Below are 27,896 nucleotides of genomic sequence, written 5' to 3'. Positions count from 1 at the left end.
AGGACGTTTCCACATGAGGATTTTAAGCATTTCCACTTCGTTTAGATGAATGTGAGACTTCCACGTGTGTTTACATGACAGAGAGAGCAGGTAGCGGCAGATTTCAACCAGCTTCACCCTCTAATCTGCGCACGTTGAATGCGCCTGCGCGTCCAGTTGTATTTGTGAGATGCTAAAGATGACTTCTCTGAGACGTTTGGTGCACAGCAGGGTGCTGCTCCACCTGAGCGAGTCTCCAGGTGTGCACAGCTCCCTGCCCAGGTGCGCCAGGCTGCTCAGCACCTCCAGCAGGTGCAGGACTGTCATGCCCGCCTGGGTCATTGATAAATACGGAAGCAATGAGGTCTTACGGTTCACCAAGAACGCCAGCTTTCCCATCATCAACTATCCCAATGAGGTGATTGTCAAGGTGTTTGCAGCAGGACTCAGCCCCATCGACGTCGCCATGAGAGGTGAGCGCGATTCAAGGCTGGCAAACGAGAACAGCAGCCGCACAGCGGTTGTTTTCTGCTCTGTGGTCGAAAAGAGTCAGAATGAGAGTGGCCTCTCCTCCACAAACCGCAGCATATCACTGTGGAAAGTCTGTTTCACAGTTTAAATTTTTGCACGCAGGTGCAAGAAAACACATTGTGATAAATCCGTGGTTCTTATCAGGATGAGCCAGAGGCCCGGGCCCGGGCCCGGGCCCAGCTCCAGGGTCCCCCGGGGCAGCTCTTATAGGCACCGTTAGATAAGATATCATTTACTTATCTGAAAATCACTGTAGCCAAAACAATAAACACAGCCTATAACGGGTGAAAAAAAAGAAGCTCAGTAATGGAAAAGTGCACAAAAGGAAGAAGATGAATGAATAAATTAAAACTTTTAAGAGTGGAATAATTTAAAAGAGGAATAAAATGTGCATGACTCACTGTGATGATATAAAAACTGTGATTATCACAGAGCTGTTAGTTTAGATCACAGGTGTCAAACTCTGGCCCGCGGGCCAAATTTGGCCCGCAGCCTAATTACATTTGGCCCGCGAAGCCATACCAAATTACTATCAGAGCTGACCTACTGGTATTATACAGCTAATATATATATTGTTTAGTATTAAGCTTTGCTGTTCCATATTCAGTTTTTCAGCTAAACTTGTTTGAGTCCATAAGAAAAGATTCATTCTTATATCTGGAGGAAGATTTTTTTTTTTTCAATAAATATTAACGTTAGCCCGCGACTTTGTTCCATTTTGAATTTTGGCCCACTGTGTATTTCAGTTTGACACCCCTGGTTTAGATCATTTCAGCTGAAAGTCTTTCTGAAACATGTCACTGGGATGTGTGTGGTGCACCTCAACCACCTGTTTTTGCACAGCATGATTCTTTTGACCTACTCTGAGCACCAGCATTATTAGAGATATCATATTATCAACCACATGCCTGCACGGATAAAATATACAAACAACGGTGTAATAAAACATGTGATTCTGAGGGGGTTGATGGGAAACTGTTCTTTTGGTTGTTTTCAAATCTAATCAAATCACTTTTATTGTCACGTTACATGTGCAGGTACACTGGTACAGTACATGTGAGTGAAATTCTTGTGTGCGAGCTTCACGAGCAACAGAGGTGTGCAATAACATAAGAACAAGCAAATATAAGAATGGCTAAATCTGAGAATTATATGAATAAATATATGTACAATATAAGAGTGTATGCATATTACTGAATGCGTATACTAAATATGTATGTCTACGTGTGTGTACATATGTGTGTGTGTGTGTATACATATTTTACAAATTAAATAGAGTAAAATAAATAGATAAAATTTACAGAGGTTGGTAGTTGGATATTGTGCAAAACAGTGGCATTACTGTACAGTGTTGAGTGCATAATGTTGAAGTTCCAGTAGTGAAGCTGAGGTGTCTATGAAGTGTTCAGCAGTCTGATGGCCTGATGGAAAAAGCTGTCTCTCAGTCTGCTGGTTGGGGACCGGATGCTGCAGAACCTCCTTCCTGATGGAAGCAGTCTGAACAGTTTATGGCTGGGGTGACTGGAGTCCTTGATGATCCTTCCCGCTTTCCTCAGGCACCGCTTCCTGTAGATGTCCTGGAGGGAGGGAAGCTCACCGCCAATTATCCGTTCAGAGCACCGCACTACTCTCTGGAGAGCTTTGCGATTGTAAGCGGTGCTGTTGCCGTACCAGGTGGTGATGCATCCAGTGAGGATGCTCTCAATGGCACAGCGGTAGAAGGTCCTGAGGATGTGGGGGCTTGTGCCGAATCTTTTCAGTCTCCTGAGAAAGAAGAGGCGCTGCTGCGCCTTCTTCACTGTTTTGTTTGTGTGTACTGACCACGTAAGATCCTCAGCCAGATGTACACCAAGGAAGCGGAAGCTGCTCACTCTCTCCACAGCAGCGCTGTTGATGGTGATGGGGGTGTGTACTTTTCTGCACCTCCGGAAGTCCACTATCAACTCCTTTGTCTTTGCGACGTTGAGGGTGAGATGGTTGTCTTGACACCAGTGGGTCAGGGCGCTGACCTCCTCCCTATAAGCTGTCTCATCACCGTTGGTAATAAGACCCACCACTGTAGTGTCGTCCGCAAACTTTACAATGATGTTGGAGCTGTTAGTGGCCGTGCAGTCGTAGGTGTAGAGTGAGTACAGGAGAGGGCTCAGTACACACTGAGCACTAGGGCTGCCACGATTAGTCGACTATCACAATCGTCGACGACTGATTTAATAGTCGACGCTCGTTTGAAGCTTTGTAAGATCACAAAAGATGCAGAAATAAGTAGTAGGATTTAAGAGTGTAATAACGGACTGAAACAGAAGATGGCAGCACTGCATGTACAAGGATGCCAGCTGCCGTTAAACCCTGAAGAAGAAGTAGCTCTGTCCCAGAATTCATAGCGCAGCCCAGCTCAGTTTCCAACAATGGCAGCAGCTAGTTAGTTTTAATATTACTCTTATTATTCTTTCTGGGTCACAAAATAAACGTTTAACATATATTCAGGCGAGAATGTAGCTGTGTAAACCTCAAATATCTGCTCAGTTTATCAAGACACCACATATTTTCAAAAGCGCTCCGATAGCTAGCCGGAGGCAAGGCTCACTAGAGCCGTGAGAACAGCGGACTCCGGGCAAATCATTTTCAAACCCACCGCCATCTTTCGCTACTCAGGTTAAACATATATGAGTCACTTAGATAACTTAAAAATGTTATTGTTTGGCTTCTTTTTAGTATTTTATTTGTTCCTGAGTAAATCGGTTTGGCTGAGATTAAAGTTTTTACACAGCTGAATAAACGTCAAGCAGACAGCTGATTATCAGAAGTGTGAGATGCTGGAGAATTTACTCCGGTGTCCTGTTATATTTTAGATAGCAAGGAGTTTATTAAACTTCACCAAAACAATCTGCAAATTTCATTAAAATTTAATAAACTATCATCTTGTCTTTATTTTTAGTTAGCACAGACCTTAAACACTTAAAGCTGTAAGCTAATGATGGTTATATAAGAGCAGATGCTGCTTGTGCAATAAGCTGTATGGATGCATGATCTGATTAGTCGACTAATCGCAAAAATAATCGGTGACTAGTCAACTATCAAAATAATCGTTTGTGGCAGCCCTAGTGAGCACCAGTGTTCAGTGTGATGGGGGATGAGGTGATGCTGCCCAGTCTGACCACTTGGCGTCTGTCAGACAGGAAGCTGAGGATCCAGCTGCAGAGGGAGCTGCTCAGTCCTAGATCCTGCAGTTTCCTGTCCAGCTTCGAGGGAACGATGGTATTGAATGCTGAGCTGTAATCTACAAACAGCATTCTCACATACGTGTCTCTCTTCTCCAGGTGTGACAGGGCAGTATGTAGTGTAGTATGTAAACCAGCGGTCCCCAACCTTTTAATATTTTCACGGACCGGTCTTTAAGGTGTCGCGGATAAATACAACAAAATAAAACTAGTACCGGTACCGAAAAAAAGAAGATTTATTCATAATACACGTGAAAAGACCCAGGAAAACAGAGTTAACGATAAAAACGATAACAAAATAACGCTGAAAACCGATAAAAACCCTGAAAACCATACATTTCACACCTGAGCCTCAACTCTCGCGGCCCGGTACCAAACGACTCACGGACCGGTACCGGTCCGAGGCACGGGGGTTGGGGACCGCTGATGTAAACACTCCAGCCAACCGTCTACTCTATCTGCTGTATCTGAGTAAAGCTTCAGTATGATAAACTTCATCTGTGACCTCTGTACTTTCAAAACGCTCTGTGAAGTAGAAGAGGACCGAGAACGGATCCTTGAGGAGCTGCACGCGTGAATTTGAAAGTAGTAATAATTATAGGAAGTTTGAAGAGGAAGTTTTGGATTCATGCTCCTTTTAATTATGTTGCTAAGTTACTTTAAGAGACACTTTAGGACTGAGGGGCAGGATAAAGGATTAATTTGAACTGTCCAAGAATGAAAATGTGGAGCTGAAAATTACAGTTGGTGAATTACTTTGACGTCCCAGTACAAACATTCATAAACAGCATTAAATCTTTATGTAATAATCATAAACTCTTTCCCCGTCAGGTGGCTACGGCGCAGCTACATTGTCCATGAAGAGAGATCCTTTGAACATCAAGCAGTCGGGCAGTGAGTTTCCTCTCGTTCTGGGCCGGGATGTGTCCGGGGTCATCATGGAGTGCGGCCTGGACGTGAAGCACTTCAGAGAGGGGGACGAGGTAAAGACAAGAGGTGTACGCACAGAGAGCAGAATCCAATTAACTGTGATTCTTCACGGCTGCCGTCAACAAACCCTTTTAAGAGAGAAAATTCAGAAGGCCTCAGGTTTTCCTCTACGCTGTGCTGCTGCTCTCAGAAAGAATACAACCTTCCTACAAGTTGGCAACATTGCTGACCCGGAAACAATTCCCTGATCTGCTGAAGTCAGTGTTTTTGTTTCTGTGTTAATTTAATCTGACAGTGTTGCACTTGCTAATGGTGCTAACAATCTCAGTGGGCGTGGCAGAGCCCGTGTGATTGGCTACATCCACCTTCAGAGAAACCAGTACAACTTGATCCCAATACTTTTATTGGTCGAACATTTGGTTCTGCACTTACGGCATTCATACCTTAACGCGAACACAATTGTTTTCATCTCTCGCTTTTTTTCTTCCCCTCTCTTTGAAAGAGTAACATAACATTGGCTCCACAGAAAACGGTGTTCAAATGCAAGCGGATGAATCCTGGTGAGGGACATCCATGTATGCGATTCAAGTTTTTCTAGTTTGGAAAGAAACAACAACTAATTATTAGTTTTAGTCAGCATCCGGCTGGCATCAGCCCTCATGAGGCTCCTGGCGTGTGAAATATATTTTACTTTCATCTTCACACTGCGCTGCCCCACAAATATCACAAAGGAAATGAGAGGAAACGTCACACCTTCATAACTTTGTGAGGTTAAACTGTTATCAGTCATAACATCTGGCTTGTTCTCCATTTTGGTAACAATACCTCAAAAGGTCACAAATGCTCTTTAAATGCTGCATTTTTAAAAAATGTGCTTTTATTTCCTTCTGGGACCTTTCAGTTCACAGCTCCATTATTATCTTATCACCACCCGTTTTGGTCAAGTTACTTGAAAAAAGTAATTATTTACTAATTATTGATTACGTCTCAAAGAAGGTATTTCATTACTTCAAAAGTAAGGTTAGGGTTCAAAAGTAATTAGTTACTTTATTACTTAGTTTAGTGTGTATGTTTGTGTGTGTGTGTAGGTGTGTGTGCGCTGTGACTTTAAATGTACTGTATTTTTTAACACCCATGAAGTCATTCTGCTTTTTTTACTACATCCGTAACCGTTTCCCAGAGGAGCACATGTGTGAAGTTTCTCTGAACTAGCTGCACAGAAATGCAGATTTGAGCCGTTTGTGTGTCGTCCTCAGGTTTGGGCGGCAATCCCGCCGTGGAAGCAGGGCAGCCTGGCGGAGTTTGTGGTGCTGAGCGCCAACGAGGTAATGCTCAGCGTTATGTATTTAAAATACATAAATGTCTCATTTCTCCTGTTTGTGAAGTGGAAACTTTCATCAGTGTCAGTTCTGCAGAAACAGTTTCCTTATTTATTTAGATTTTTGTTTGTTACACATAGGGCTGCTCAATTAATCGAATTTTAATCACGATTACGATCTGGGCTTTCAACGATCATTAAAAATGACTGAGCCGATTATTAGCCCCTCCCTCATTTATCCGCGACACCTTAAAGGCCGTCTGTGAAAATATTGTCGGGCATAAACCAGTCCGTGGCGCAAAAAAGGGTGGAGACCGCTGATTAAGAGGACCCGAGGGAAGCTCGGAAAGCTAAGCAGAAGTTATTTGGAGAGTGACTGCCGTTGGTTGAAAAGAGAGTTTAAAAAAAAAAAAAACTTCAGTGGTGTTGCACACTATTTTATATTATTTTTTTAAAGTCATTGTTAACCCTTTAAAGCCGGTCAGAGCAGCACGCTCCTTTTTGCGTAACTATTTTTAAATCCCTGTAGAATCTGAACCGTGTAAGCTAGCGCAATAATTTGTTTTGCATATGAAACCGGAGGAGTTGTACTTACATCTGATGCCATCAGCTTGTCCTCGGTCACGGTTTCCTTCCACATATAGCTTTGCAAAAATTGCATAAAAAGCGCTTGCAGGAACAAAAACATAATATTCCAGAAACACGCTTTGCCGTTCCTATCAGCTGTTCGTAACACTTCCCACAGTGAAATGATGCACATGCTGTTTTCTTTGCAAATTTGCATCATAGGATTGTTTTTTGTTTTTCCTGCAGTATATAAAAACTGTATCTCCAAAATAAAACTATGAAGACACTCAAAATAAATTTCCTGTGGTGGGAAACTATTTTTTTGCAACTTTATTGTATTTAAAGTTTTGAGGGATAAACCTCTTAAATTTCTCCAAGTAGAAATATATGTAAACAAAACAAAAGCGATTTTCAATTTTTTTTTGTAGTTTATTGCACTTTTTTGCAATTTATGTAATTACTATGGACTTAATGCATACATATTATTAAAATATGGGCTATAACAGTTGTATTGATGTATAGCAACTTGAAATGCTCCCACAAATGGCACTACAGCATGTAAAAAAAATATTATAAGCTCTGGTGGACTTGGTTCTATGGTAGGTCTTAAAGGGTTAAATAAATATCGTCAAATAATCGTGATCTCAATTTCAGTGAAAATAATCGTGATTATCATTTTTGCCATAATCGAGCAGCCCTAGTTACACAGTTTAAGTTTCAATATCAGTGTGAAAAAAAACAACAAAATAAACTAAACTGACAGACGGTGACGGTCAGTGAAAGTTAAACTGAAGGTTTTTAGATAAACTCACGGGCACGTCACTGCAACCCCCCCTGGCTTCTGCTCCACGGCTGCTGAGTGGCCCCTCATCTGGGACTCTCGTCAGCTCTTTCGGGGATAGTGGCGCAGCTGCCCCTCTGTTGGTCTTCCTTGGTCTCTTGTGTTCTGAGGGCCTCCCGATGTCTGGAGTTTTGATCTCCACCAGTAGGCAACTTCACCCGTTGCCTACTGGTGGTGGTCAGAGGGCCCGGTGGCGCAGCCTCGCCTCTGTCAGTGCGCCCCAGGGTGGCTACAACATAGCTTGCCATCACCAGTGTGTGAGTGTGTGTGTGGATGACTGTGTAAAGCGCTTTGGGGTCCTTAGGGACTAGTAAAGCGCTATACAAATACCATTTACCATTCATCTCAACTGGCTCCTTTCGATGTGGAGGAGCAGCGGTTCTACTCTGAGCCCCTCCCGGATGGCTGAACTTCTCACCCTATTTCTAAGGGAGAGGCCACCCTTCGGAGGAAGCTCATTTCCGCTGCTTGTATCCGTGATCTCGTTCTTTCGGTCACTACCCACAGTTCGTGACCATAGGTGAAGTTAGGGACATAGATCGACCAGTAAATTGGGAGCTTAGTGTAAAAGCACCACAACAGACCCGTACAGCGTCAGCAGCACCAATCTGTCCTTCTCCCTGGAGGGGTTTAAGTAAGGCGAGATACATAAACTCCTCCACTTGTGGCAAGCACTCATCCCTGACCCAGAGTGGGCACTCCACCCTTTTCCGGCTGAGGACCATGGCCTCAGATTTGGAGGTGCTAATTGTCATTCACACCGTTTCACACTCTGCTGCGAACCGTGATCAAAGCTGATCCAGTGTTCCACGGCCAGGACGAAAACCGCATTGTTCCTCCTGTATTCAAGGTTTGACTAACATACGGACTCTCCTCTCCAGCACCCTGGCATAGACTTTCCCAGGGAGGCTGAGGAGTGTGATTCCCCTGTAGTTGGAACACACCCTCCGGTCCCCTTTCTTAAAGATGGGGACCACCACCCCGGTCTGCCAATCCAGGGGTACTGCCCCTGATCTCCACGCAACATTGTAGAGGCGTGTCAACCAAGACAGCCCTACAACATCCAGAGCCTTCAGGAACTCGGTGTGGACCTTGTCCACACCAGAGGCTCTGCCACCAAGGAGTTGTTTAACTGCCTCCGTGACCTCGCCCCCAGAGATTGGCAGGTCATCCCCTTCGTCCCCAGACTCTGCTTCCACCTCGGAAGATGTGTCAGTGGGATTGAGGAGGTCCTCGAAGTAGTCCTTCCACCGCCCGACAATTTTCTCAGTCGAAGTCAGCAGAACTCCACCCGCACTATACACAGTGCAGGTAGAACACCATTTTCCCCTCCTGAGTCACATGACGGGTTGCTTTTTCCATGGCCTCTCCGAACTCCTCCCACACCCGAGTTTTTGCTTCAGGCACCGCCCGAGCCACCTTCTGCTTAGCCTGTCGGTACCTACCAGCTGCCTCCGGAGTCCCACAGGCTAACCAAGCCTGAGCTCGTTGACTCCCCTCACCTCTGTTGTCCACCACGACAGGCACCAACCACCTTGCGGGCGCAGCTTAGTGCAGCGGCTTCAGCAATGGAGGTGCTGAACACGGTCCATTTGGACTCAATGTCCCCAGTCTTGGAATGCTGTTGAAGCTCTGCCTGAGGTGTGTGTTGAAGCTCTCAAAGACTGGAGCCTCTGCTAGCCTTTCCCAGCACACGCCAGGTCTGTCCAGCGTCCTCCCTCACCTGATCCAACTCACCACCAGGTGGTGAGCAGTTGACAGCTCAGCCCATCTCTTTACCCAAGTGTCCAAAACATATGGCCTCAGGTCTGGTGATACGATTAAAATACATCATCGACCTGTGGCCTAGAGCGTCCTGGTGCTACGTGCACTTATGGACACTCTTATGTTTGAACATGGTGTTCGTTATGGCCAAACTGTGGTTTGCACAGAAGTCCAACAACAAAACACCGCTCGGGTTCAGCGGTAAACCCGGTGCTCCCTAACTCTGTCCCGGGCAGGATGAACTGTTCCCTCGATGGTCTTGTCATAGTGGTCTTCTGAATCGCTCTTTGTGTGGTCCCTCACCCAGGACCAATTTGCCATGGGAGACCCTACCGGGGGGCAAAAGCCCCCAGACAACGTAGCCCCTGGGATCCCTGGGACACACAAACCCCTCCACCACGATAAGGTAGCGATACGTGGAGGGGCTTCTACTTTTTTAAAGTTTAATTTACTCTGAGTCTATTTTCTTGTAAATGTTCTGGGTTTTTAGCTCATACAGGTGAAGGTTTACTGAGCCTCTGTCTGTTTGTCCTGTCACAGTTCACAAGAACTATAACTCAGTCAGATTTTACATAACGATCTCTGATTGGTCTTAATCTGAATCCTACTCAAGTTCAAGGTCCCATTTGTCACTGTATAGACGATAAGCTATGAACTGTGATGCTTTTTTTTATCAAATTTCCTTTTTTTCCCTGTAATATATTTTAATACTGTAATCCTGACTTTTTTTTAGCCCAGTCACCCCCACCTTAATTATTTTGAATGACACCAATACTCCTTTTTACTGCTTCACTTCCTCTAAAATGTAGAGATGAGCTGTTTTCATGATGACTACAGGAAGCTGCTGCTCTTATTAACTGCTGCTATTATTACTGTTTGTCCTGTTTAGGTGTCCCACAAACCAAAGTGTCTGAGCCACATCGAGGCTGCTGCCATTCCCTACGTGGCAACCACCGCCTGGTCAGCGCTGGTTAATACTGGCGGTCTGAGAAAGGACAACTGTGCCAACAAGAGGTGAGGACATGGAAAGTTTAATCCATCCCAGTGAAGCTCGCCAACTGTTCCTCCTGAGCCCCTTTTAGCTCGCTTAAGGCGGGATCTAAAAGGAGCCTCGTAAACTCTAGATGCAAATAATATGATGAGTGAAACAATATAATTGATTAATTGACCAATCAGACGAGGCCAAAGTCATGCCACCGCCACCCTAACGATTAGTTAATAACATTTAGCCATTTCATCAAATATTACTTCATTCCTCACAAACTGCTTCTGCATCTGTGCTTTTTGTGGCATAAATAACGACACGGTTTAATCTGTCAGGTGCTGTGGCTCATCTGAGGTTGTACTAACCTCATCTTAGAACCTGATAATTATAAAGATATTTTTTATTAAGTCCTGAGATTGGACCGGGTAATGAGCCCTGACCAGTGTGTTTACAATTTGCACTAATTTACCTGCAAGACAAAACAGAGGGAAAAATGTCCTTACCCCACATCAGTCTCAGTGTAAATAAAATGGGCCACCGGAAACATACCAATAAACCAGCTACAGCGATGTAACTAACCTGACGCTTGTTTCACCAAAGAGGCCTTTGTTGGGGGTGAGGGGAGGAAGACGAGCAACTGCTCAGTGGAGAAAAGTCAAAGCGTTGTGGACAGTGCAGATTGAGCTATAATAAACAGCTGTATCAGTGCCTGCGCTGCTTCGTGTACCAACAGTGCAACACAGGTGACTGAGTGATGGCCATATCCACCAGGCACCTGCTGACACTTACCTGAAACCCTCATGTGACAATCACGAGGACAAAAACCACCAACTTAGAAATACAATACAAATACGAGCAGCAGGATTGAACCTCGGATCTCATGTTACACAACATGGAAGCATGGAGAGTATTTTTTAACTTCAGGTAAATAAAGTCCTGTTTTAATACATGATGCAGATACTACAGTAATTTAGAATTATTGTCTTATATTTCTCATATTAGCTGCATTGCCTTGACTTTATCCCATCGCAGCTATGTTTCTATTAGACCAAAGGTTTCTTCTGCTTAATGTTAGCTTACCTGCTAACATGAACACACTTGTATAACAGTCGCCTCCAACCAACACAACCAGCTGCTTTTTAATGTTTGCCTTTATTAATTGGTTTGATAAAAGACAGTTTTCTCGCCCTTATTTTGAAAGTACCTGCAAGCTGAAAGGAGAAAAAATAAGTTTTTTTTCCTTGTAGTTGTTTTTTTCTTTTTTGGGGGGAAAAGTCGCCGGGTTTCCCTTCAGTTGACCAGGTGATTGCTTCGGTTGTCTCCTTCATTGTTTTGGCTTTTCTGTTGCAGGATTTTGATCCTTGGAGGATCTGGAGGAGTGGGAACGTTTGCTGTACAGGTACGCATGAAAAGCTGGACAATAATGACCACTTGTGGTCACCTAAACACTCGACATGTCACAATGAAGTAACGTTTGATCTGAAAAACGCTCACAGGTTAGACGCTCACCTGGTCTCTGGGAAACATTTAATATTTGATTTAAGCACAGTTAACTCTGACGTCTGATCGCAGACGTAAACCGTTAAAAAACAGCCGGAGTTTTTCCACTAGGTAAAAACACATTAAAGCTAAACATGTAAAATATCCTTAAAATCAGCTTAAACACCATCTCTCTTTAAATATTAGAGAAAAAAAAACAACCGCACTTCTTTAGCTTAAAAAGAACAAATTCTTACATTTTTTCTTCATCATGGTTAAAATGAAAAACTAAACATTTGATTTAACCGAAATGAAACTTGTATAAAAGTCTGGTGTTGTTCCTGCTCAGATGGTGAAGGCGTGGGGCGCCCACGTGACCGTTACCTGCTCCCAGAACGCCGAGCAGTTCTTAAGGGGGCTCGGGGCGGACCACGTGGTGGACTACACCGCTGGGCCCGTCGAGGAGCCGCTCAGCGCTCTGGAGAAGTAAGCAGGCCTCACTCCGACTGAATCTCTGCCTCCGTTTGTCATCTTGGTCTGATTTACTTTGTTATCTTTAAGGTTCGACCTGATCCTGGATAATGTCGGGGGTGACACGGAGAGTTGGGCGTTGAAGCTGCTGAAGCCGTGGAGCGGCGCCAAGTACGTCACCCTGGTGACGCCGTTCATGCAGAACACCGACAGGCTGGGTGTAGCTGACGGCATGATGCAGTCCGCCGCTACAGTGGCCAGCAAGGCCTTAAAAGTAAGCTTAGATGGAGTTGTTTAGTTTTCTAACTTTCATAGAAACAGGAGGTTTTTTACACTTTGTTTTCTCGGTTGTAGGGTCGGAATATTAAACCAGCGACAGACACATTCAGTGGTGTTTATTTTCAATTTTAACACCTGGGTTTGGGTACAGCTATAGTGGAAGGTTGGCTCGTATCACTGCCCTTGTTCCTGGTGGGGTTTGTACTCCACCACGCCTGCCCTTGGAGTTCTGTTCATAATGTTCATGAGCAAAGGTTGTAGGTGCAGTGGTCTCAGAATCTCGTGGTAGTTTGCAGGGATGAAAAGTTGCACCTTGAAGTTTAAGGTCATGATTCTCCACCAGAAAAAGGGTGGAGTGCTCACTCTGGGTTGGGGAGGAATTTCTGCCCTGAATGCAGAAGTCTGTGTTTCAGGAGTGCGAGGTGCAGTGTTGCACGCTGTGATGACCCTGAAGGTGCTGATGTTGTGGTTGTTCTACACGCCTACTCTCACCATGTGACTGCAACCTGCGGTAGAGCGAAGGAAGACGATCGAGCTCCTCTGTGAGAGCTGACGGTGAAGAGCCGAGGTTGTTTGGCATCTGATCCAGATGCTGTTTTGGACATGCCTTGTTGGGAGGAGCTCCTGGGCCAGACACGGGACTAATGTTTGGCTATTAATGAACAAATCCACACAATAATTCATACAGATGTTTAACTTTGTCCTTTACGTTCCATTTTTGACTGTCTGCCGAGTTGTTCTTACAAAATAATATATTTTTTCTCTCCCAATTGCCAAGTATGGAATCTAAGTTAGAATTAGAACAGATTTATTCCAGTAGTAGCTCTGACTTGTGTCATAATATGTGCAGTTGTGGACTTTCTGCAGATAAATTTAGGTTTGTGTTCCTTTTATACTCTGCACATTTCTTCCAGGTCCCTAAAAATCAGACATGGTACCTGAAGAAACAGGTGGAAAAAATGTGAAAATGCAGCAGGTTACTTTCTGGTGGCTGAGGCCCCGCCCCCTGCTGCAAGGCAGATAAAGAAAACTGTCCTGAACTCCTAAACTCTCTGTCGGAGCAGATGACATCGTCCACCTAAACACAGACGCACGCACAAGCACTCACATCCTCTGTGGGTGTTATAGTAACAGCCTGCACTTTGCATGCAGTGCACTCGCCCGACCACAGAATCCACAGCTGTGCTCGGCTCTGCACAGCAAAGGATGCAGAAGCGAGATGCAAGGAGATAATCTAGAGTTTTAGAACAATAAGTTACACCCTTCAGTCTTTGTGGAAATATGAGCGGTTACACATTAAGCCACATCTTTTTCTTTTTTTCAATTCAGTAATAAATAAATATATGATTGAAATGGAAACTTTAATTCAAGTTTAACAGCATGAACTTCATTTGCTGTCAGCAAATGAAGTGTAGAAGTCACGGGCACTGGCTGATTCGGTGTTTCCACAATGCTCTGCAGACCTGCCGGTGGGTCTCTCTGCCTTCAGTGTTGGATTCAGGCACTGATAAGCTTCTCTGTTAGGCTGAGATCCGGTGACTGACTTGCTCGTTGTAGAATCTCTCATTTCTTGGGTTGTTTTTGTAGTATCGTATCCACCTGCTGTGGAGCTGTGTCTGAATCTGAGCAGAGAGTACAGCCTCGAACGCATCACACTCATCCTGCTTCTATCATTCTGGTCTAACTTCATTTGGGTTTAATCTTTCCAAACTGGTTTCCTGAACCCTGCACATAAATGTATTTGAAGCATAATGTGGCCTTCCTGCTCTTTAGCGTAACCAGTGGCTGCGCACTGTGGTCGAAACTCAATATTTCCATTTATGGAGCCGTCTCTTTATTGTTGACATGAAAAAATAACGCCTACGTCCTTCAGTGCGTTCTTGACCTGATTCGATGTGGTGATGATGTTTGTGTAAATCATGGAAATGATTCTGTCATCATACACTTCACTTGTCTCAGGCTGTTATTTATATGTACAGTTAAAACATGTCCCAGACTGTTGATTTGAGCAGTGACATCTTTGGATCTTCGCTTCAGTCTGAACGAACACTTACCAAATATAAGTTCAACACTTTGAGTCAACTTCAAAAATAGTTTGCTTTAATTATCATTAACTAGCAAAGGTTTAGGCCTCGCCCGGTCCTGAAACTGCTCGTCAGTCAGTTGTCCACTTACTTTTGAGCGTCTCAAAATGGGGAGCTGTTTGTAAAAATAGCTGCAGTTCTGTCAAACTAGTCATTCTTGTGGAAATTACATAAAAATGAATAATTGTCCAGAAACCTGTGGGCTCAGTGTAGGTGGGGAATGGAAAATAAACAGCAGTACCATGTGTTGCATGTGTGGAGAGGATTCGTGTCAATTTTTTTCAAATTAAAAAGGAAAGTATTTGTATCTGAAACATCGTCTGAGGTCAGGCAAGTGTGGGTAACTTCAGAAGTAGTTCAGAGTTTCAGGTTAGTCTCATTTTCCACGGCGGCATAAACCACTGTAACTGAAATTCCCCAATACAAAGTTTGTAGTAGCAAAGTTTGTAGTAGCAATCAAATTCTGCATGTAGTTACACACACGGGTAACCGTGCACGAATGATTTTGCAATATCAAATTCACATTGAATGATAATTCGTGGTGCATTTAGTGTTTAAGGATGTTTTTTAGCTCATCTGCGACCTGCAGATCTGATCCTCATTTATGAAAAGCTCTTAGATTTAAGCAATCAGCACAACTTTGAAGCAGGGAGGAGAGTTTAATCAGGAATGACTCATGGACTAAAAGACAAAAGAGAAAGAGGCTGAAATGAAACCAAAACTGAGCGAAAACAAGATGCTGGCATTCAGGACAGAAGAGGTTCATGTTCAGCTCGTTCCAGGCGTCCAAACGTTCATCGTTGGCTTTTTCAAACAAATGAATCTTTTTGTTTTGTTTTGTTTTTACAGGTTTCTAAGTGTCATGTTCAAGGCTGAAATATTGTCAGCTCTGTTTTGTTCCCGATCATAAATGTTTACGAATTAAGAAAAAAGAAAAAGAAGCTGCAGTTCCTCTGAGATCCACTAGAGGCTCCAGCAGTGAGGTTCGGCCTGTTTACGGCCTGATACAGAAAGTCTCTCTTCATATCAGCTGCACAGGGGGAGGATGTTTTTGTAATGCACCCGTTTAAAACTTTATTAAGACTTAAAGTTTGCAGTATTTTGGGGGTGTGGCCTCTTTGACTGACAGGTGGATGCTATACATGCTAGCAGTCTGCTCAGCTCCACCTCAGCTATTGCAGACCCGGATCTGCACCTGTATTTGTGCTGTTTGCATGTTTTTATGCAGTTGTGTGACTAATACTGTGGCAGCTGTGACGTTGTTGTGCTAACAGACCATCCAAGAGGCTGGAAACTCAGGACTCTGGCTCCTGTTATGGTAGCTTGACTGCAAAAGGCACAGCTGGGTCACAGTGGCCGTATCCATCTCTTGTATACAGTTGTTGTTTATAAGACTCGAGTTAATTTGCCAAAAAAGGGAAAAACCACAAATTTATTGTCATTTTTCAAAATTTTCTATCAGTGTCGTGTTTGTTCTGGTTTCTCATTTTAAAGTAAATTTAATCTTTGCATCAGGAAGGAGGCGGAAGAAGAGCGTGGATGGCGGTAACAGGGCGGGACTGCCCCACAAACCTTCCATTGTTTTTCTTGTTAAATGTAAAGTTACTGAGTTGATGTCAGACTGTGGGGGTTGCAGGCTGGCACATATTCTACTCACGCTAACTTATTCCAGAATAACATCAGTTTTGAAGATTTGAAGGTGAAGCAGGATGGAGGTATACCTGGAGCAAATCTACAGGAAACAAATGAAACTGTGTGTTTGTGCACTTTGTGTTTTCGCTTCCTTTAACACAGAGACTAAGTTTCCAATCCCCCCCCCCCCGCTCTCTCTCTCTCTCTCACACACACACACACACACACACACACACACACACACACAGTTTGGGTGTTCGGTGACTTGAGTTTTGTGGGTTGTTATCGACTCACAGATGTATTTAAGCAACACGAGCTTTAAAAACAAACAAACCGAAACTGGTGCGAATCTGTCCTTATCCACGTTTTTATCTTTTATTTATTCATATTTTGGTCATTACATCAAATATATTTCTCCCTTTGTGTTTGATGAGATTGAATCAGCACAAATATTAAAAATAAATGGAACTAGAAAATATGTCAATGGGAACACGATTTAAATTAAAAGAAAGTTTCATAAAGACAACAACAATAATATCAAAATAAGTCATCATGTTTCTGTTTTTTGAAATATATCTTTACATTATGATTGTCTTTTATTTTAAATGTATTAAAGTATTTCAGTGTTCTGTGTTTGTGCTGATTCATTTTTTTTCTGCTGTTTTCGTGCAGCACCTGATGAAAGGAGTTCATTACCGCTGGGGATTCTTTGCACCCAGCGGCTGCGCCTTGGATGAAATCAGGGACATGGTGGATGCAAAACAGGTATGACGCTGTATTTACCCTGCGAGCTGAACATGGATGCTGTTCCATCGTGGTTTAACACTGTTAGCACGTTAAATACCACAGACTGTATGTAAAAATGAGCATAGCTACTTCAACTCTGCCTTGTTTTCCTTAATAGCCCCCCTGGTTGGATGTTTCTGGAGACGTCATGGCCTCGTATATATACACATATACACATATACTGCTGACTCCCACTCCAAAGGTGTGTAGTCTTACCACTACACTACCCAGCTCACAACTTCATATCTCCAGTTCCCCACTTTACCCTCTATCTGAAACGTGCCCTTGTGCAATGTTCTGCTAGCGCATACAGTGCTGTCACAAAAGCATCCACTGTCTCATTTTCTCCCTGTCGGCGCATATTGAATTTGGCGCGCTCATAGATAACATTTTTCTTCACAATGAAAAAAGCCTGGAAACCATCACGTACCCCCTCGTATGTTGTCCTTTGCTCCGCTATTAAACTCAGACCGCGAAGCACATCGTCCGCCTCGTCTCCCATGCAGTAAATCAACGTGTTGACTTGGTTTTCCTCCGAGCTGACGTTCAAATTACTGGCGAGACGGAATCTCTCGAACCTCCGTATCCATTTGGACCACTCCTGCGGTTTTGAAAAGTCGAAGGATTCCGGTGGCTGGATGCTGAATGTCGCGCTCGGCCCCGCCGGTGTTCTCTCTGTGCAGTCTCATCCGCCATATTCTCCCCTCGTTTTTCCGCGAGCTCCACCAGACACAGGTTCGTTCAGTTGAGGTTATATGGATCAGTACAGGACTTCTGACACCATGTCGTGTTATTCAATTATACGCGGGTCCACTGTACGATTCATAGCCACACAGTGGCTTTGTCCCAATTCAGGGTCTGCACGCTTGAAGTACGCATTTTAAGTGCGGTTACGTCACCGCCACACGACGACGGCTGTCCCAATTCGAAGTGTACTTCAAATGCATACTCCAAATGTGCCGTCGATTTCCCCAAATATCAAGCGTGGTCCGGTGCACACTTCCTGGTCCCATATATCCCACAATTAATAGCGCGGCGGTGGGTGTGGATAATTTTGCCGCAAAATACAGCAGAAGGGAGCGGCTGAAGAGGTTTTACTTTTTATTTTTCCCAAACTTTATTGAAATTATAAAGCGAACAGTCAGTCATTCCAGTTCAGTTTGTACAGTAGACATACAAGGCAAATAAGAGTAACAATATACAGTACAATGAAATAAGAAGGATAAATAAATAAATAAAGGATAAAAAAAAAAAAGAAAACAAAGGGGGGGAATGTGACAGACAACTTTGTATTTGAAAGTTGCGACAGCTCATTCGTTCAACATTTCTGAATGAATTTCAATCAATGATAAACCTTTTTTATTGGAAGTTAATTTAAGAGAGTTTAAGTAATATTCAATTTCAATCAAAAACAAATTAAATGTGTGTGTGAAGCAGCGGGAATGAGGATCAGCACCTCCAAATCTGAGGCCATGGTTCTCAGCCAGAAAAGGGTGGAGTGCCCACTCCGGGTCGGGGATGAGTTCCTGCCCCAAGTGGAGGAGTTCAAGTATCTCGGGGTCTTGTTCGCGAGTGATGGGAGAAGGGAGCCGGAGATCGACAGACGGATTGGGGCTGCAGCTGCAGTAATGCGGACGCTGCACCGGTCCGTCGTGGTGAAGAGGGAGCTGAGTGTAAAAGCGAAGCTCTCAATTTACCGGTCGATCTACGTCCCTACCCTCACCTATGGCCACGAGCTGTGGGTAGTGACCGAAAGAACGAGATCGCGGATACAAGCGGCAGAAATGAGCTTCCTCCGAAGGGTGGCTGGCCTCTCCCTTAGAGATAGGGTGAGAAGTTCGGCCATCCGGGAGGGGCTCAGAGTAGAGCAGCTGCTGCTCCACATCGAAAGGAGCCAGCTGAGGTGGATGCCCCCTGGGCGTCTCCTGGGTGAGGTGTTCCAGGCATGTCCCACCGGGAGGAGGCCCCGGGGCAGACCCAGGACACGCTGGAGAGATTATATCTCTCGGCTGGCCTGGGAACTCCTTGGTATTCCCCCGGATAAGCTGGAGGAGGTGGCTGGGGAGAGGGAGGTCTGGGCCTCTTTGCTTAGGCTGCTGCCCCCGCGACCCGGCCTCGGATAAAGCGGATGAAGATGGATGGATGGATGGACAAATTAAATGATGGGGTTGAGTTTTGAAATTTACATTTATGTATGTGGAATTTCCCTAATAAGATGGAGTGGCCGAAGCGTGAACTGTGAAAAGTACTGAATATGACGTCACTTATATATGTGCGAATGTTTAATAATAAAGTCAGTGATATAGATATCTAGATAGATAGATATATCTAGAAATCTATATATCTATATATATAGATATATAGATGTTCATATTGATATCAGCTGGATAGTGTATTGGTAAGACTCTACGCCTTTGGAGTAGGAGTCACAAGTTCAAGTCCTGCTTGAGCCTCTGCATCCAGTGCTTATCTCATAGTTAGTGTGTAGTGTAGTCAACAGCTTTGTTGTGTGTGTCATAACAATGATGCAGACAGCTGATTGTGCTGTAAATAGTTTGAAACACCTTTAAAAAGAAAATAGCTGCCAAAAATAGCTTAATTACTTTTTTGAAGAAGTATTTATTCTTCTTCTTTTTAATACAAGATGTGAGAGAGAGAGAGAGAGATATATTGATATATATATATATATATATTGATGTTCCTGTTGATCTCAGCTGGATAGTGTAGTGGTAAGACTCTATGCCTTTGGAGTGACAGTCACAAGTTCAAGTCCTGCTTGAGCGTCTGCATCCACTGCTTATCTCTCATGGTGATGAGGTACAACACATGTGCTACGGCAAGGAGGAGTCAGGACACCAAGACAGGGGGGATATCGTCCTCCCCGAGGTCGGCAAGAAGCAACATTTAGCTTAGGATGTGAGGTTTGTTGAGAGAGAGAGATCAAGTACTGAGAGCGCAATGAGTCACACTTGAGACTGGTGGCATCCTTCAAAGGCTACGTGGTGTTAGGAGACATTACTCTAAAAGCTAACAGCAGGCTAAGATAATCAAATTTACTCCTGTGTAGGAACTGGAAGTTAAAACTATTTATTTATTCTTCTTTTTAAACAAATACTATAAAAGTTTAAACTTTGTTCAAGTAAATTGTTTTTTTTTTTTAACTACTTTTACTTCCAGTTCCAAGTGTTAACATCCTACACAGGTAATTTGATTATCTTAGCCTGCTGTTGCTTTATGAGTAATGTCTCCTAACACCATGTAGCCTTTGAAGGATGCCACCAGTTCAGTACTCTTTAACTCTCTCAACAAACCTCACATCCTAAGCTAAATGTTGCTTCTTCCTGACGTTGCCGACCTCGGGGGACGATATCCCCCCTGTTTTGGCGCCCTGACTCCTCCTTGCCGTAGCACATGTGTTGTACCTCATCACCATGAGAGATAAGCACTGGATGCAGAGGCTCAAGCAGGACTTGAACTTGTGACTCTCACTCCAAAGGCATGGAGTCTTACCACTACACTATCCAGCTGATAGCAACATGAACATCAATATATATATATATCACATCTTCTATTAAAAAAAAAGAAGAATAAATACTTCTTCAAAAAAAGTAATTCAGCTATTTTTTTTTTTTTGCAGCTATTTTCTTTTTAAAGGTGTTTCAAACTATTTACAGCACAATCAGCTGTTCTGCATCATTGTTCTGACACACACAACAAAGCTATTGACTACACTACACACTGATTATGGCGCAAATCTCACACAGTGAGGGTGTTTTTGGTTTTGTTTTTGCTCACAGGCTTTCGAGCGTTTCCTTATAAAACAATGTTTTTACCGTTTCTTCCTGCAGTAAATATAAACAACGATCAACACAATTTAAAAACTGGTATAAAGTCCACACTTTTCCCGTCAGTTGTTCCGTCTGTCCTGCTCACGTCTCCAATGGTTGTACACGTTGTCATTAACGTGTCATAGCCTGTCAACCACATTGGTTAGCTGCGTATATACGAATGTGAATCGCATCACTGGCTGGACTATGGGATACGGGAGCAGCCAGTCACTGACTCACACTGCAAAACAGAATTGTTAAAGTTTTAATTTCAATTCAGGTTAGATTTTTTTGTGCGCAACGCAGATGTTCTGTGTGCAGAGACGTGCCAGCAGTGCGCACGTGCACAGCTTAGAGGGAACATTGCATACATACATAGAGCTCGATCTGGGTACTGGATTATATCTTCTTTCTTCATGACTACTGCTCACTGAATCATGGACTGTATTCACACAATCGTTAAACAATCATTTTAACAGATTAACAGATCCAGATTAGCACCGACTCCTAAGAGTTCATCTTTAGATCGGGTCTCGTCCCGTCTCTGGCAGCATCTACACACTGACCCACATAAATCCTTTAACAAATAAACCCAGTAACCAAGCAGAAGCCGTCCTTCATGGAGGCCCATGCTGTAAGTGCCCTCAGTGAGTCTCTGCAGCATAAGGAGAGTCACTGCTGCTCCTCTTCCTCTTTCCGTTCTCTCCATCATCGTATCCGTCCGTCTGTCCAGGGTCCGTGGTTTGGTGAGAACGGGGAGTTTCTGGAAATTTCTGTCCAGGTGCCAGCACCTGTCTGACAGTCACATTCACTCTGGAGCTCTGGATGTACCTGGAGCAGACAGCCCATTCCTCCTCGGACACCGGCTCCACCACGGAGCCTTCCTGTGGTGGGGGGGTCTGGATGCTTCCCCCCGTCTCTAATGCCAGACGCCCCGGAGGTGGGGGGAGGATTCGTGGGACTGCGTGGTACAGAAGGCGGCTGGGCCCTGACATCACCATCACGTCCCCACTGTGCATGAGCATGGCTGTGGGTGGGTCCTGTCAGCGGGGGCCGCCCAGGAGAAAGATGGCTGACTGACCAAAACTGTAAAGACAACACGGAAAAACAGGGAATTCAAACATGTCCTTCGCATAACGACGGTGAAAAAACAAGCGTCCCACCTAAACGACAGCAGCGGTCGAGTGTGGTCCAGCTCCGACTCGTCCACGTGGATTCCCAGAGAAGAGTCTGATCGGTAATAGTTGAGGATTCCCGCTTCCGAGATAAAGCCAGGGAAGCCGCAGGCAGCTGTCACGTGAGCGGAGAGGAGGTGGAGGTCACGTGGGAAAGGAGTGTGACTGCTGGGAGAGTACGTCTGCAAACAGGAGGGGAGGAGTGAGATGAAGAGAAAGGGCGCCACAACAGACCGTGGCAAACGTTTGCTCTAAAACCGTCCCCGCCTGTGCTGCTGGAGGAGCAGCAGCGAAGAGGTGAAGCAGATGCTCACCTTTGTGTCCCAGTTGTAATGATAGCCCAGCGTGACCCAGCGCAGCCGCTCCAGGAGAGTCCGCGCTTCTCGTTTTCCAGCCGGAGAAGATCTGCGGATCAAAGTTTTACATATTGTGTTATTTCTTAAATCTGTAGATCTGGAACATATCGCATTGTTAAATAGTCTGGTCTGTTACTGTACTGGAGCAACTGTAACCCACATAATTTCGTTAGGGATCAGTAAAGTATGCTGATTCTGAAATAGGTTAAAGAGGAAGACGAGGGCACACAGTTTGTTCAAAGATCCGACAGCAGCTGAACAACAGCAGACTTTAAAACAGCGCCACCTAGTGGCACTGAATTCATTAGACACTGCAGCAGTCGAGCACCGAGGATTTTCAGTAATTAAACACTTGAGTTGCTTTTTCTTGCATAAAATAGGAAACAGAGGCTCCGAGGTTTTGTTTGCACTCTCATAAACACTAACCCTTCCTCACTTTTTCACTTCACTCTCAGCTTTCACAGCAGAAGGTCACAAAAAGCAGCTGCTCGACACCAACGATGGCAATACGAACATCAGGTTAAAGAAACAATCTGCGCTCCTGTCAACATTAGCGGAACGTCAGGCGAATGTCAGAATTGTCGGGGGAACATCAGAGGAACATTTGGGAAAAATCTGAGGAACATTGGAGAAATGTTCGAGGAACATTGGGGGAAGATCAGAGGAATGTTAGAGGAATGTTGGGGGAGAAAAAGCGGCATTTTAAACTGGGTCATTTGCATAATTTGAGGATTTGGAAGAAGCGAAACGGTTTGAAAATCAGCTGTAAACTCAGAGCTCTGATGGTCTTTAGCCATGCTCAGACCGCCACCTCCAAACACGCACACGCACGCATGACCAGGCGCAGATACACCCGAGCAGCTGGTGGCTGTGGTGGCGTCGCAGTGACCCCTGCTGGTAGTAGACTGTTTACCTTCATCGGGAGGTCGAGCTCCTCCTGCTGTGACCTGTGCAGCACGTACCTGTACACACCTGTGAGTCTCACCTCAGGCTGTGCACGCTCTGTCCCCAGATGTCCTGAGTCTCTAAGGGGGACATGTGCTTGTCCAGGTTGCAGATGTTTGGTTTCTGAGGGTAAATCTTCAGACACTGTCGGAGCCAAAACGGCTGCGTGCCGCGCAGGAACGGATCGGAGATGAAGATGAACCCTGGACGAGGAAGAGCGCAGAATCATCATCATCATCATCATCGTGTACCCAGAGCACTAAACTCGGTCCAGTTCATGGGCCATCTTCAGATGAAGCATTTGTTACCTGCTTCATCTGAAGCAAGTAACAAAGACATAAAGCAGCTCGTGTGTTCAGCAGCAGGCCACAGCAGAGTGAATGCAGAGCATCGTCTTCATCCAGCGAGTCCTCGCTGGATGAAGACGATGCTGACATTACGTTCCCAGTGGACAGCCAATCAGAACTGTCCATTACAGTCGAGACCATTCTACTGAGCTAGACTAAAAACACTTCAGTTCCTGAAACATGGAAAAATGAGACTAACTCTCAGTAACCTGCCTCAGAGCCGGCTTCTCCCTACGCTTTACCTCACAGTACGAGGCGCCGCGAGGCAACTGTCGCTGTTATTTGGTTCTTTACAGCCGGACTGAATTGAACCAGACCGCACGCATTGCACCTCCTCTCCAAACTTTATTTAAACTCTGACGTGCGCGTAGAGCTGGGCGATAGAACGATAACGATATGTATCGCGATATAACTTTTACTCGATAGAGAAATTAAGCTATCGCGATAGACCTCGCCGCTCTTGTCCTCTTAAAATAAAAAAAAAATAAAAAAAATAAAAGTTTAGCCAATCCAAACTAAGTAGCGCAGCGCCGAACCAATCACAGCCGCAGCGTCACGTCGCGTGACTTGTTACGTACAGCACAAGTGCCAAGCCGCACGTGTGTTTGTTTGGGAAGCAGCCAGCGGGTAATGGAGGAAATGAGTGTGCCGACTAGAAAAATCAACTGAGCGTGACCGAAGAGAAAACAGATGATGGTTCCAATGCCGGAGAGATTGTCGAACGGAAGAGCCAAAGAAGTTCCGTAGTGTGAAGGTATTTCGGCTATTTCAAGTCTGACAAAAAACAGAGTAGCGTGCACTGTAAATTGTGCCGAAAGCAAGTCTGGAAATACAATAAACTGGTGCATGCGTCACACTGTGCGCCACGTTATTGTTTTGGTGAAATGAATTTCTACAATACTGTTACTGTTAATTCTACTCTCTGCAGTGTTTAAATGCTTACATATACACACAGTTACTGTCCCTCCACACATACGACTCGGTTCTGCTTCTATGCCCCAGCTTTGTTTACTTTTTCCCACCGAGGCTTCTAGACTTCTGATTGGCCAACATTTCGGTACGGTTAGGAATCTAGCGCCACCTGCTGCTTTGGCATGTTCATAGCAGCGTTTTCCTTCATTTCTGCCTTTATGTGTGGACGGGATTATTTTTTAAAACGAAAACGGAAAATCTCCGTTTTCAAAAATACCCGTGCACGTGTGGACGTAGCCTCAGTCTCTGACTGGAAGCGCTAATTCGTCATTCGGCTTTTGTCAGACTAAAGTAACTGTTAAAACTGTTTGAAAAGCTAAGCTATACAACAAGGAGAGATTGAGAATTTCCTTTTAGTTCTCAGTTTATTTGATATTGACAAAAGTTAGTCAGTTTTGTCTGTTCTTCTGTAACACAAACTAAGATTTATTTTTACAATTAATATTTTGTTTCTAAGTGGAATTGACAATTTAGTCTGTTTTGTTTGTTCTATTTTGAAACTTAAACGCTTTAGCGGCTGCCTTTTGTGTAGTTTGCAATATTTGCCTTTATTTATCTGAAAAAGTCTCATGTTCCTTAAGTACATCTACCCTGTTGAACTTATTATGGGAAATAAATATTTAAATCAAAACAAGCTGCTGATTATTTCACATTTTACTTGTGAGCAACGGCACATTTAAATCTTACAAATATAGTTATTTGGCTTATATCGTGATAGATATCGTTATCGCCTGAAATGAAAAAAACATATCGTGATATGAAAAAATCTCATATCGCCCAGCTCTACGTGCGCGTGTACCTGGGTGTCCTCGCAGGCCGAAGGCTCGCCACTCTCTGACGGGCTGTAATCCGACTCTAGTGGCTTCTACATCGCTCACCGTGGCGGCGTCGAGGTTAACTGGAACAATCCACACACACACACACACACACACACACACACACACACACACACACACACACACACACACACACACACACACACACACACACACATCATTAGCAGACGTCAGGATTGTAAAATCATTTTCACTCAGGTGCTGTCTGCACCTGTTCTTCAGCAGACCTGAACCAGTCAGGTGACACCCAGTCCACTGTGACGTTAGTCAGGTGGATTCAGGTGATCTGCAGATTCAGACTGTTCGTGTTTGAACTCTGACCCTCACACCTGTCTGCTGCTTCGATCACCTTCAAACTTCCCTCTGTGACACACAGTCATCGGTATGATTGATGAAATGATCGATCCAGGTGAGTTTGATCAGAAATGAAAGTGGACAGATGAGGGCAGGTGGAGGTAACCTGTGGAACTGTTCACTTTGTTGGTCAGAGAAGTCAAACTTCAAACTGACCCATGAAGAAGAACAAGGAGAAAGATGGCTGCTAGACGCCGGGAGCGCGCTTTGCTCTCACCTGTTCACCGGGCGCACACCTGGAAAAGTCGATGACGTCGCTAAGGTCCGGCGGGGGGTTCCTTCTCCTGTAAAACTTGAATATCTTCCGAAACGAATCCTCTCCACCCTCCACCATGGAGGCTGCCATCTTAGCCATGACGTCACTGTCTTGCATGCCCTGCTCCGGAAGTAAAAACTAACAAAAATGAAAGAACAAAACAAACAAACAAACAGATATTTAAACAGTTAACAGCGCGAGCGGGGAGAGACTAACTGTAACATGTTTCTATGGCTGTATCCCAATTCAGGGTCTGCAGCCTTAAAGTGCGCAGCCTCAACGATCCTCAAGGGCCGCGTACTTAAAGACCGCTAAGGCCGGAAGTGCGAAGCTTGTGAAAATCTTTTGTTCATTTGTTTGTTTGTTTCTACATGAGCTTTGATCATTCTCTGTAAGATTAAGCTCAGCTATTGAACGGCGTATATTTTAAAGTAAAGGCTTTAAAACCAAGTTAGTACAAACGTCACTAATGTCACATAACTTTGCAGACATGTGGCCAACAGTAATGTTTTAATGTTCTTCGTTATTAAACATTTGCACATAAATAAGTGACATAATATTCAGTACTTAAAGTTTACTCTTCGGGCGCCCCTCATCCGCCGTTTTTTTTCGGCAAAATTATCCACACCACCGCCGCGCTATGCATTCTGGGATATGTTGGGCCACGAAGTCTACACTGCCACAGCCTTAAAATTCAGGGAAATGAAGGACGCATTTCAGGGCCGCATTTCGAGCAGCCTTTGAATTGGGACAGCCTTCGTCGCGTCGCGGTGACGTAATCGGCCTTAAAATGCGGCCTTTAAGGCTGCAGACCCTGAATTGGGATACAGCCATATACTGACTTGGCCACGTTTAATGTGAACATCCTCACTGGAACAGGAGCTGTGACTATAAGGAGAAACACACTTTAAGAGAACTTGCTCACTTATTTGTCTCCTCCCTCTCAGATCCGGCCCGTGGTGGAGGAGACCTTCAGCTTTTCACAAGTGCCTCAGGCCTTTGAGAAGGTGGAGAAGGGTCACGCCCGAGGAAAGACGGTAGTCCAGATCAGCAAAGGGGGCGACGACGTATAGCTCTGCACATCGTGGGCTTTTCTTATTGAGTGCTGTCAATGCTTTTATAGACTCCGCCCACAAAACCAAAGACACATTGCACTTTATTTTCTATCCAAAGTACATTGTTTACCTTTTCATCAGGTTTGTGTGGCTGTTTCTTTTCCACTGTTTGCTGAGGATCTGAGCAGGTCTCCCTTGAAAAAGAGGTTTTTAATCTCAATGGGATTTTCCCGGTTAAATAAAGGTTAATAATAATAACAAGCACTAAAACTGCTGTCAGCTTAAAAAAAAGCTTTTATTTTTCAGTGACTCAAAGGAAACTCTTCACTAAAATAAAGACATCACATTATTACTTTAATGTGTAACAATATTCTCACATTTACAACCAGCAGAGGGCAGCAGAGTTAAACTCAAGGTCTTTACACTCAGTGGTTCTGTACAAACGACAGTGTGTGTGTGTGTGTGTGTGTGTGTGTGTGTGTGTGTGTGTGTGTGTGTGTGTGTGTGTGTGTGTAAAAAAATTAAAAACTTTACAGCGGATCACTTTGATCTACAAACAGCTTCTGGAGTGTAAGAGAAGTACCGTACAGGAAAAGGTGCAGCATTGAAACAGGGCAGAGGTCTCGCTGAAGTAAACAGTCTTTGGGTTAAAGGTCAGCTAAAAACATTTTGTTCATCAACGTGAGCTCGTAATCCAGCGCATCGTCTTTCCAAGCAAACACGACAGCGAACATCGGTGTGGGCTCCACGGCTGAGCTGCGTCTGAGGGCCCAGCGTGACGGAGCTCCGTCAGGAGGCCGTGAGAGTCGTCACAGCAGCTCCAAACTCCACCTCTGGTTCAGCTTTCGCTCATCAAACGTGTTGAGGATCACCTGGTTTTTATCGTACTGATGCCCACCTGGAAACAGA

The 27,896-nt window shown here is 44.5% G+C and overlaps 2 protein-coding genes and 1 pseudogene across 6 annotated transcripts in view; 1 reads left to right on the top strand and 2 right to left on the bottom strand.

The window, feature by feature from the left end:
* The first annotated feature begins 3 nt into the window (after positions 1-3).
* Positions 4-27,515, top strand: rtn4ip1 (reticulon 4 interacting protein 1). Of its 2 annotated transcripts, XM_080870177.1 has the most exons (10): positions 4-452; positions 4,560-4,711; positions 5,915-5,983; positions 10,038-10,162; positions 11,484-11,532; positions 11,962-12,098; positions 12,174-12,357; positions 16,751-16,843; positions 16,983-17,066; positions 26,880-27,515. In XM_080870177.1, exons 1-10 carry the CDS (start codon positions 170-172, stop codon positions 27,003-27,005), a joined length of 1,302 nt encoding a protein of 433 aa, XP_080726303.1. In that variant the 5' UTR covers positions 4-169; the 3' UTR covers positions 27,006-27,515. The 2 variants fall into 2 exon arrangements, with proteins under 2 accessions (XP_080726303.1, XP_080726304.1); XM_080870178.1 differs by lacking the exon at positions 16,983-17,066 and having other exon boundaries at positions 8-452.
* On the bottom strand, positions 20,910-26,872 carry LOC308389052 (nucleic acid dioxygenase ALKBH1-like; annotated as a pseudogene). Its single transcript, XR_013974743.1, has 6 exons — positions 25,894-26,872; positions 25,286-25,394; positions 23,208-23,370; positions 22,181-22,271; positions 21,855-22,048; positions 20,910-21,777 (listed from the first exon to the last, which is right to left on the bottom strand). The product of XR_013974743.1 is annotated as a nucleic acid dioxygenase ALKBH1-like (transcript).
* LOC308389044 (uncharacterized protein) overlaps positions 27,267-27,896 on the bottom strand; it is a 52,623-nt gene continuing 51,993 nt past the window's right edge. For all 3 annotated transcript variants that reach the window (XM_080870168.1, XM_080870169.1, XM_080870170.1), the window contains one exon: positions 27,267-27,885. In XM_080870168.1, coding sequence (XP_080726294.1) covers positions 27,797-27,885 — 89 coding nt within the window. In that variant the 3' untranslated portion in view covers positions 27,267-27,796. The remainder of the gene's footprint in view (positions 27,886-27,896) is intronic.

The sequence above is a fragment of the Rhamphochromis sp. 'chilingali' genome, assembly GCF_963969265.1.
Source record: "Rhamphochromis sp. 'chilingali' genome assembly, chromosome: 21".
Classification (NCBI taxonomy): domain Eukaryota; kingdom Metazoa; phylum Chordata; class Actinopteri; order Cichliformes; family Cichlidae; genus Rhamphochromis; species Rhamphochromis sp. 'chilingali'.
Note: the sequence above shows the minus strand (reverse complement) of the source record. Positions and strands in the feature narration are given on the sequence as shown.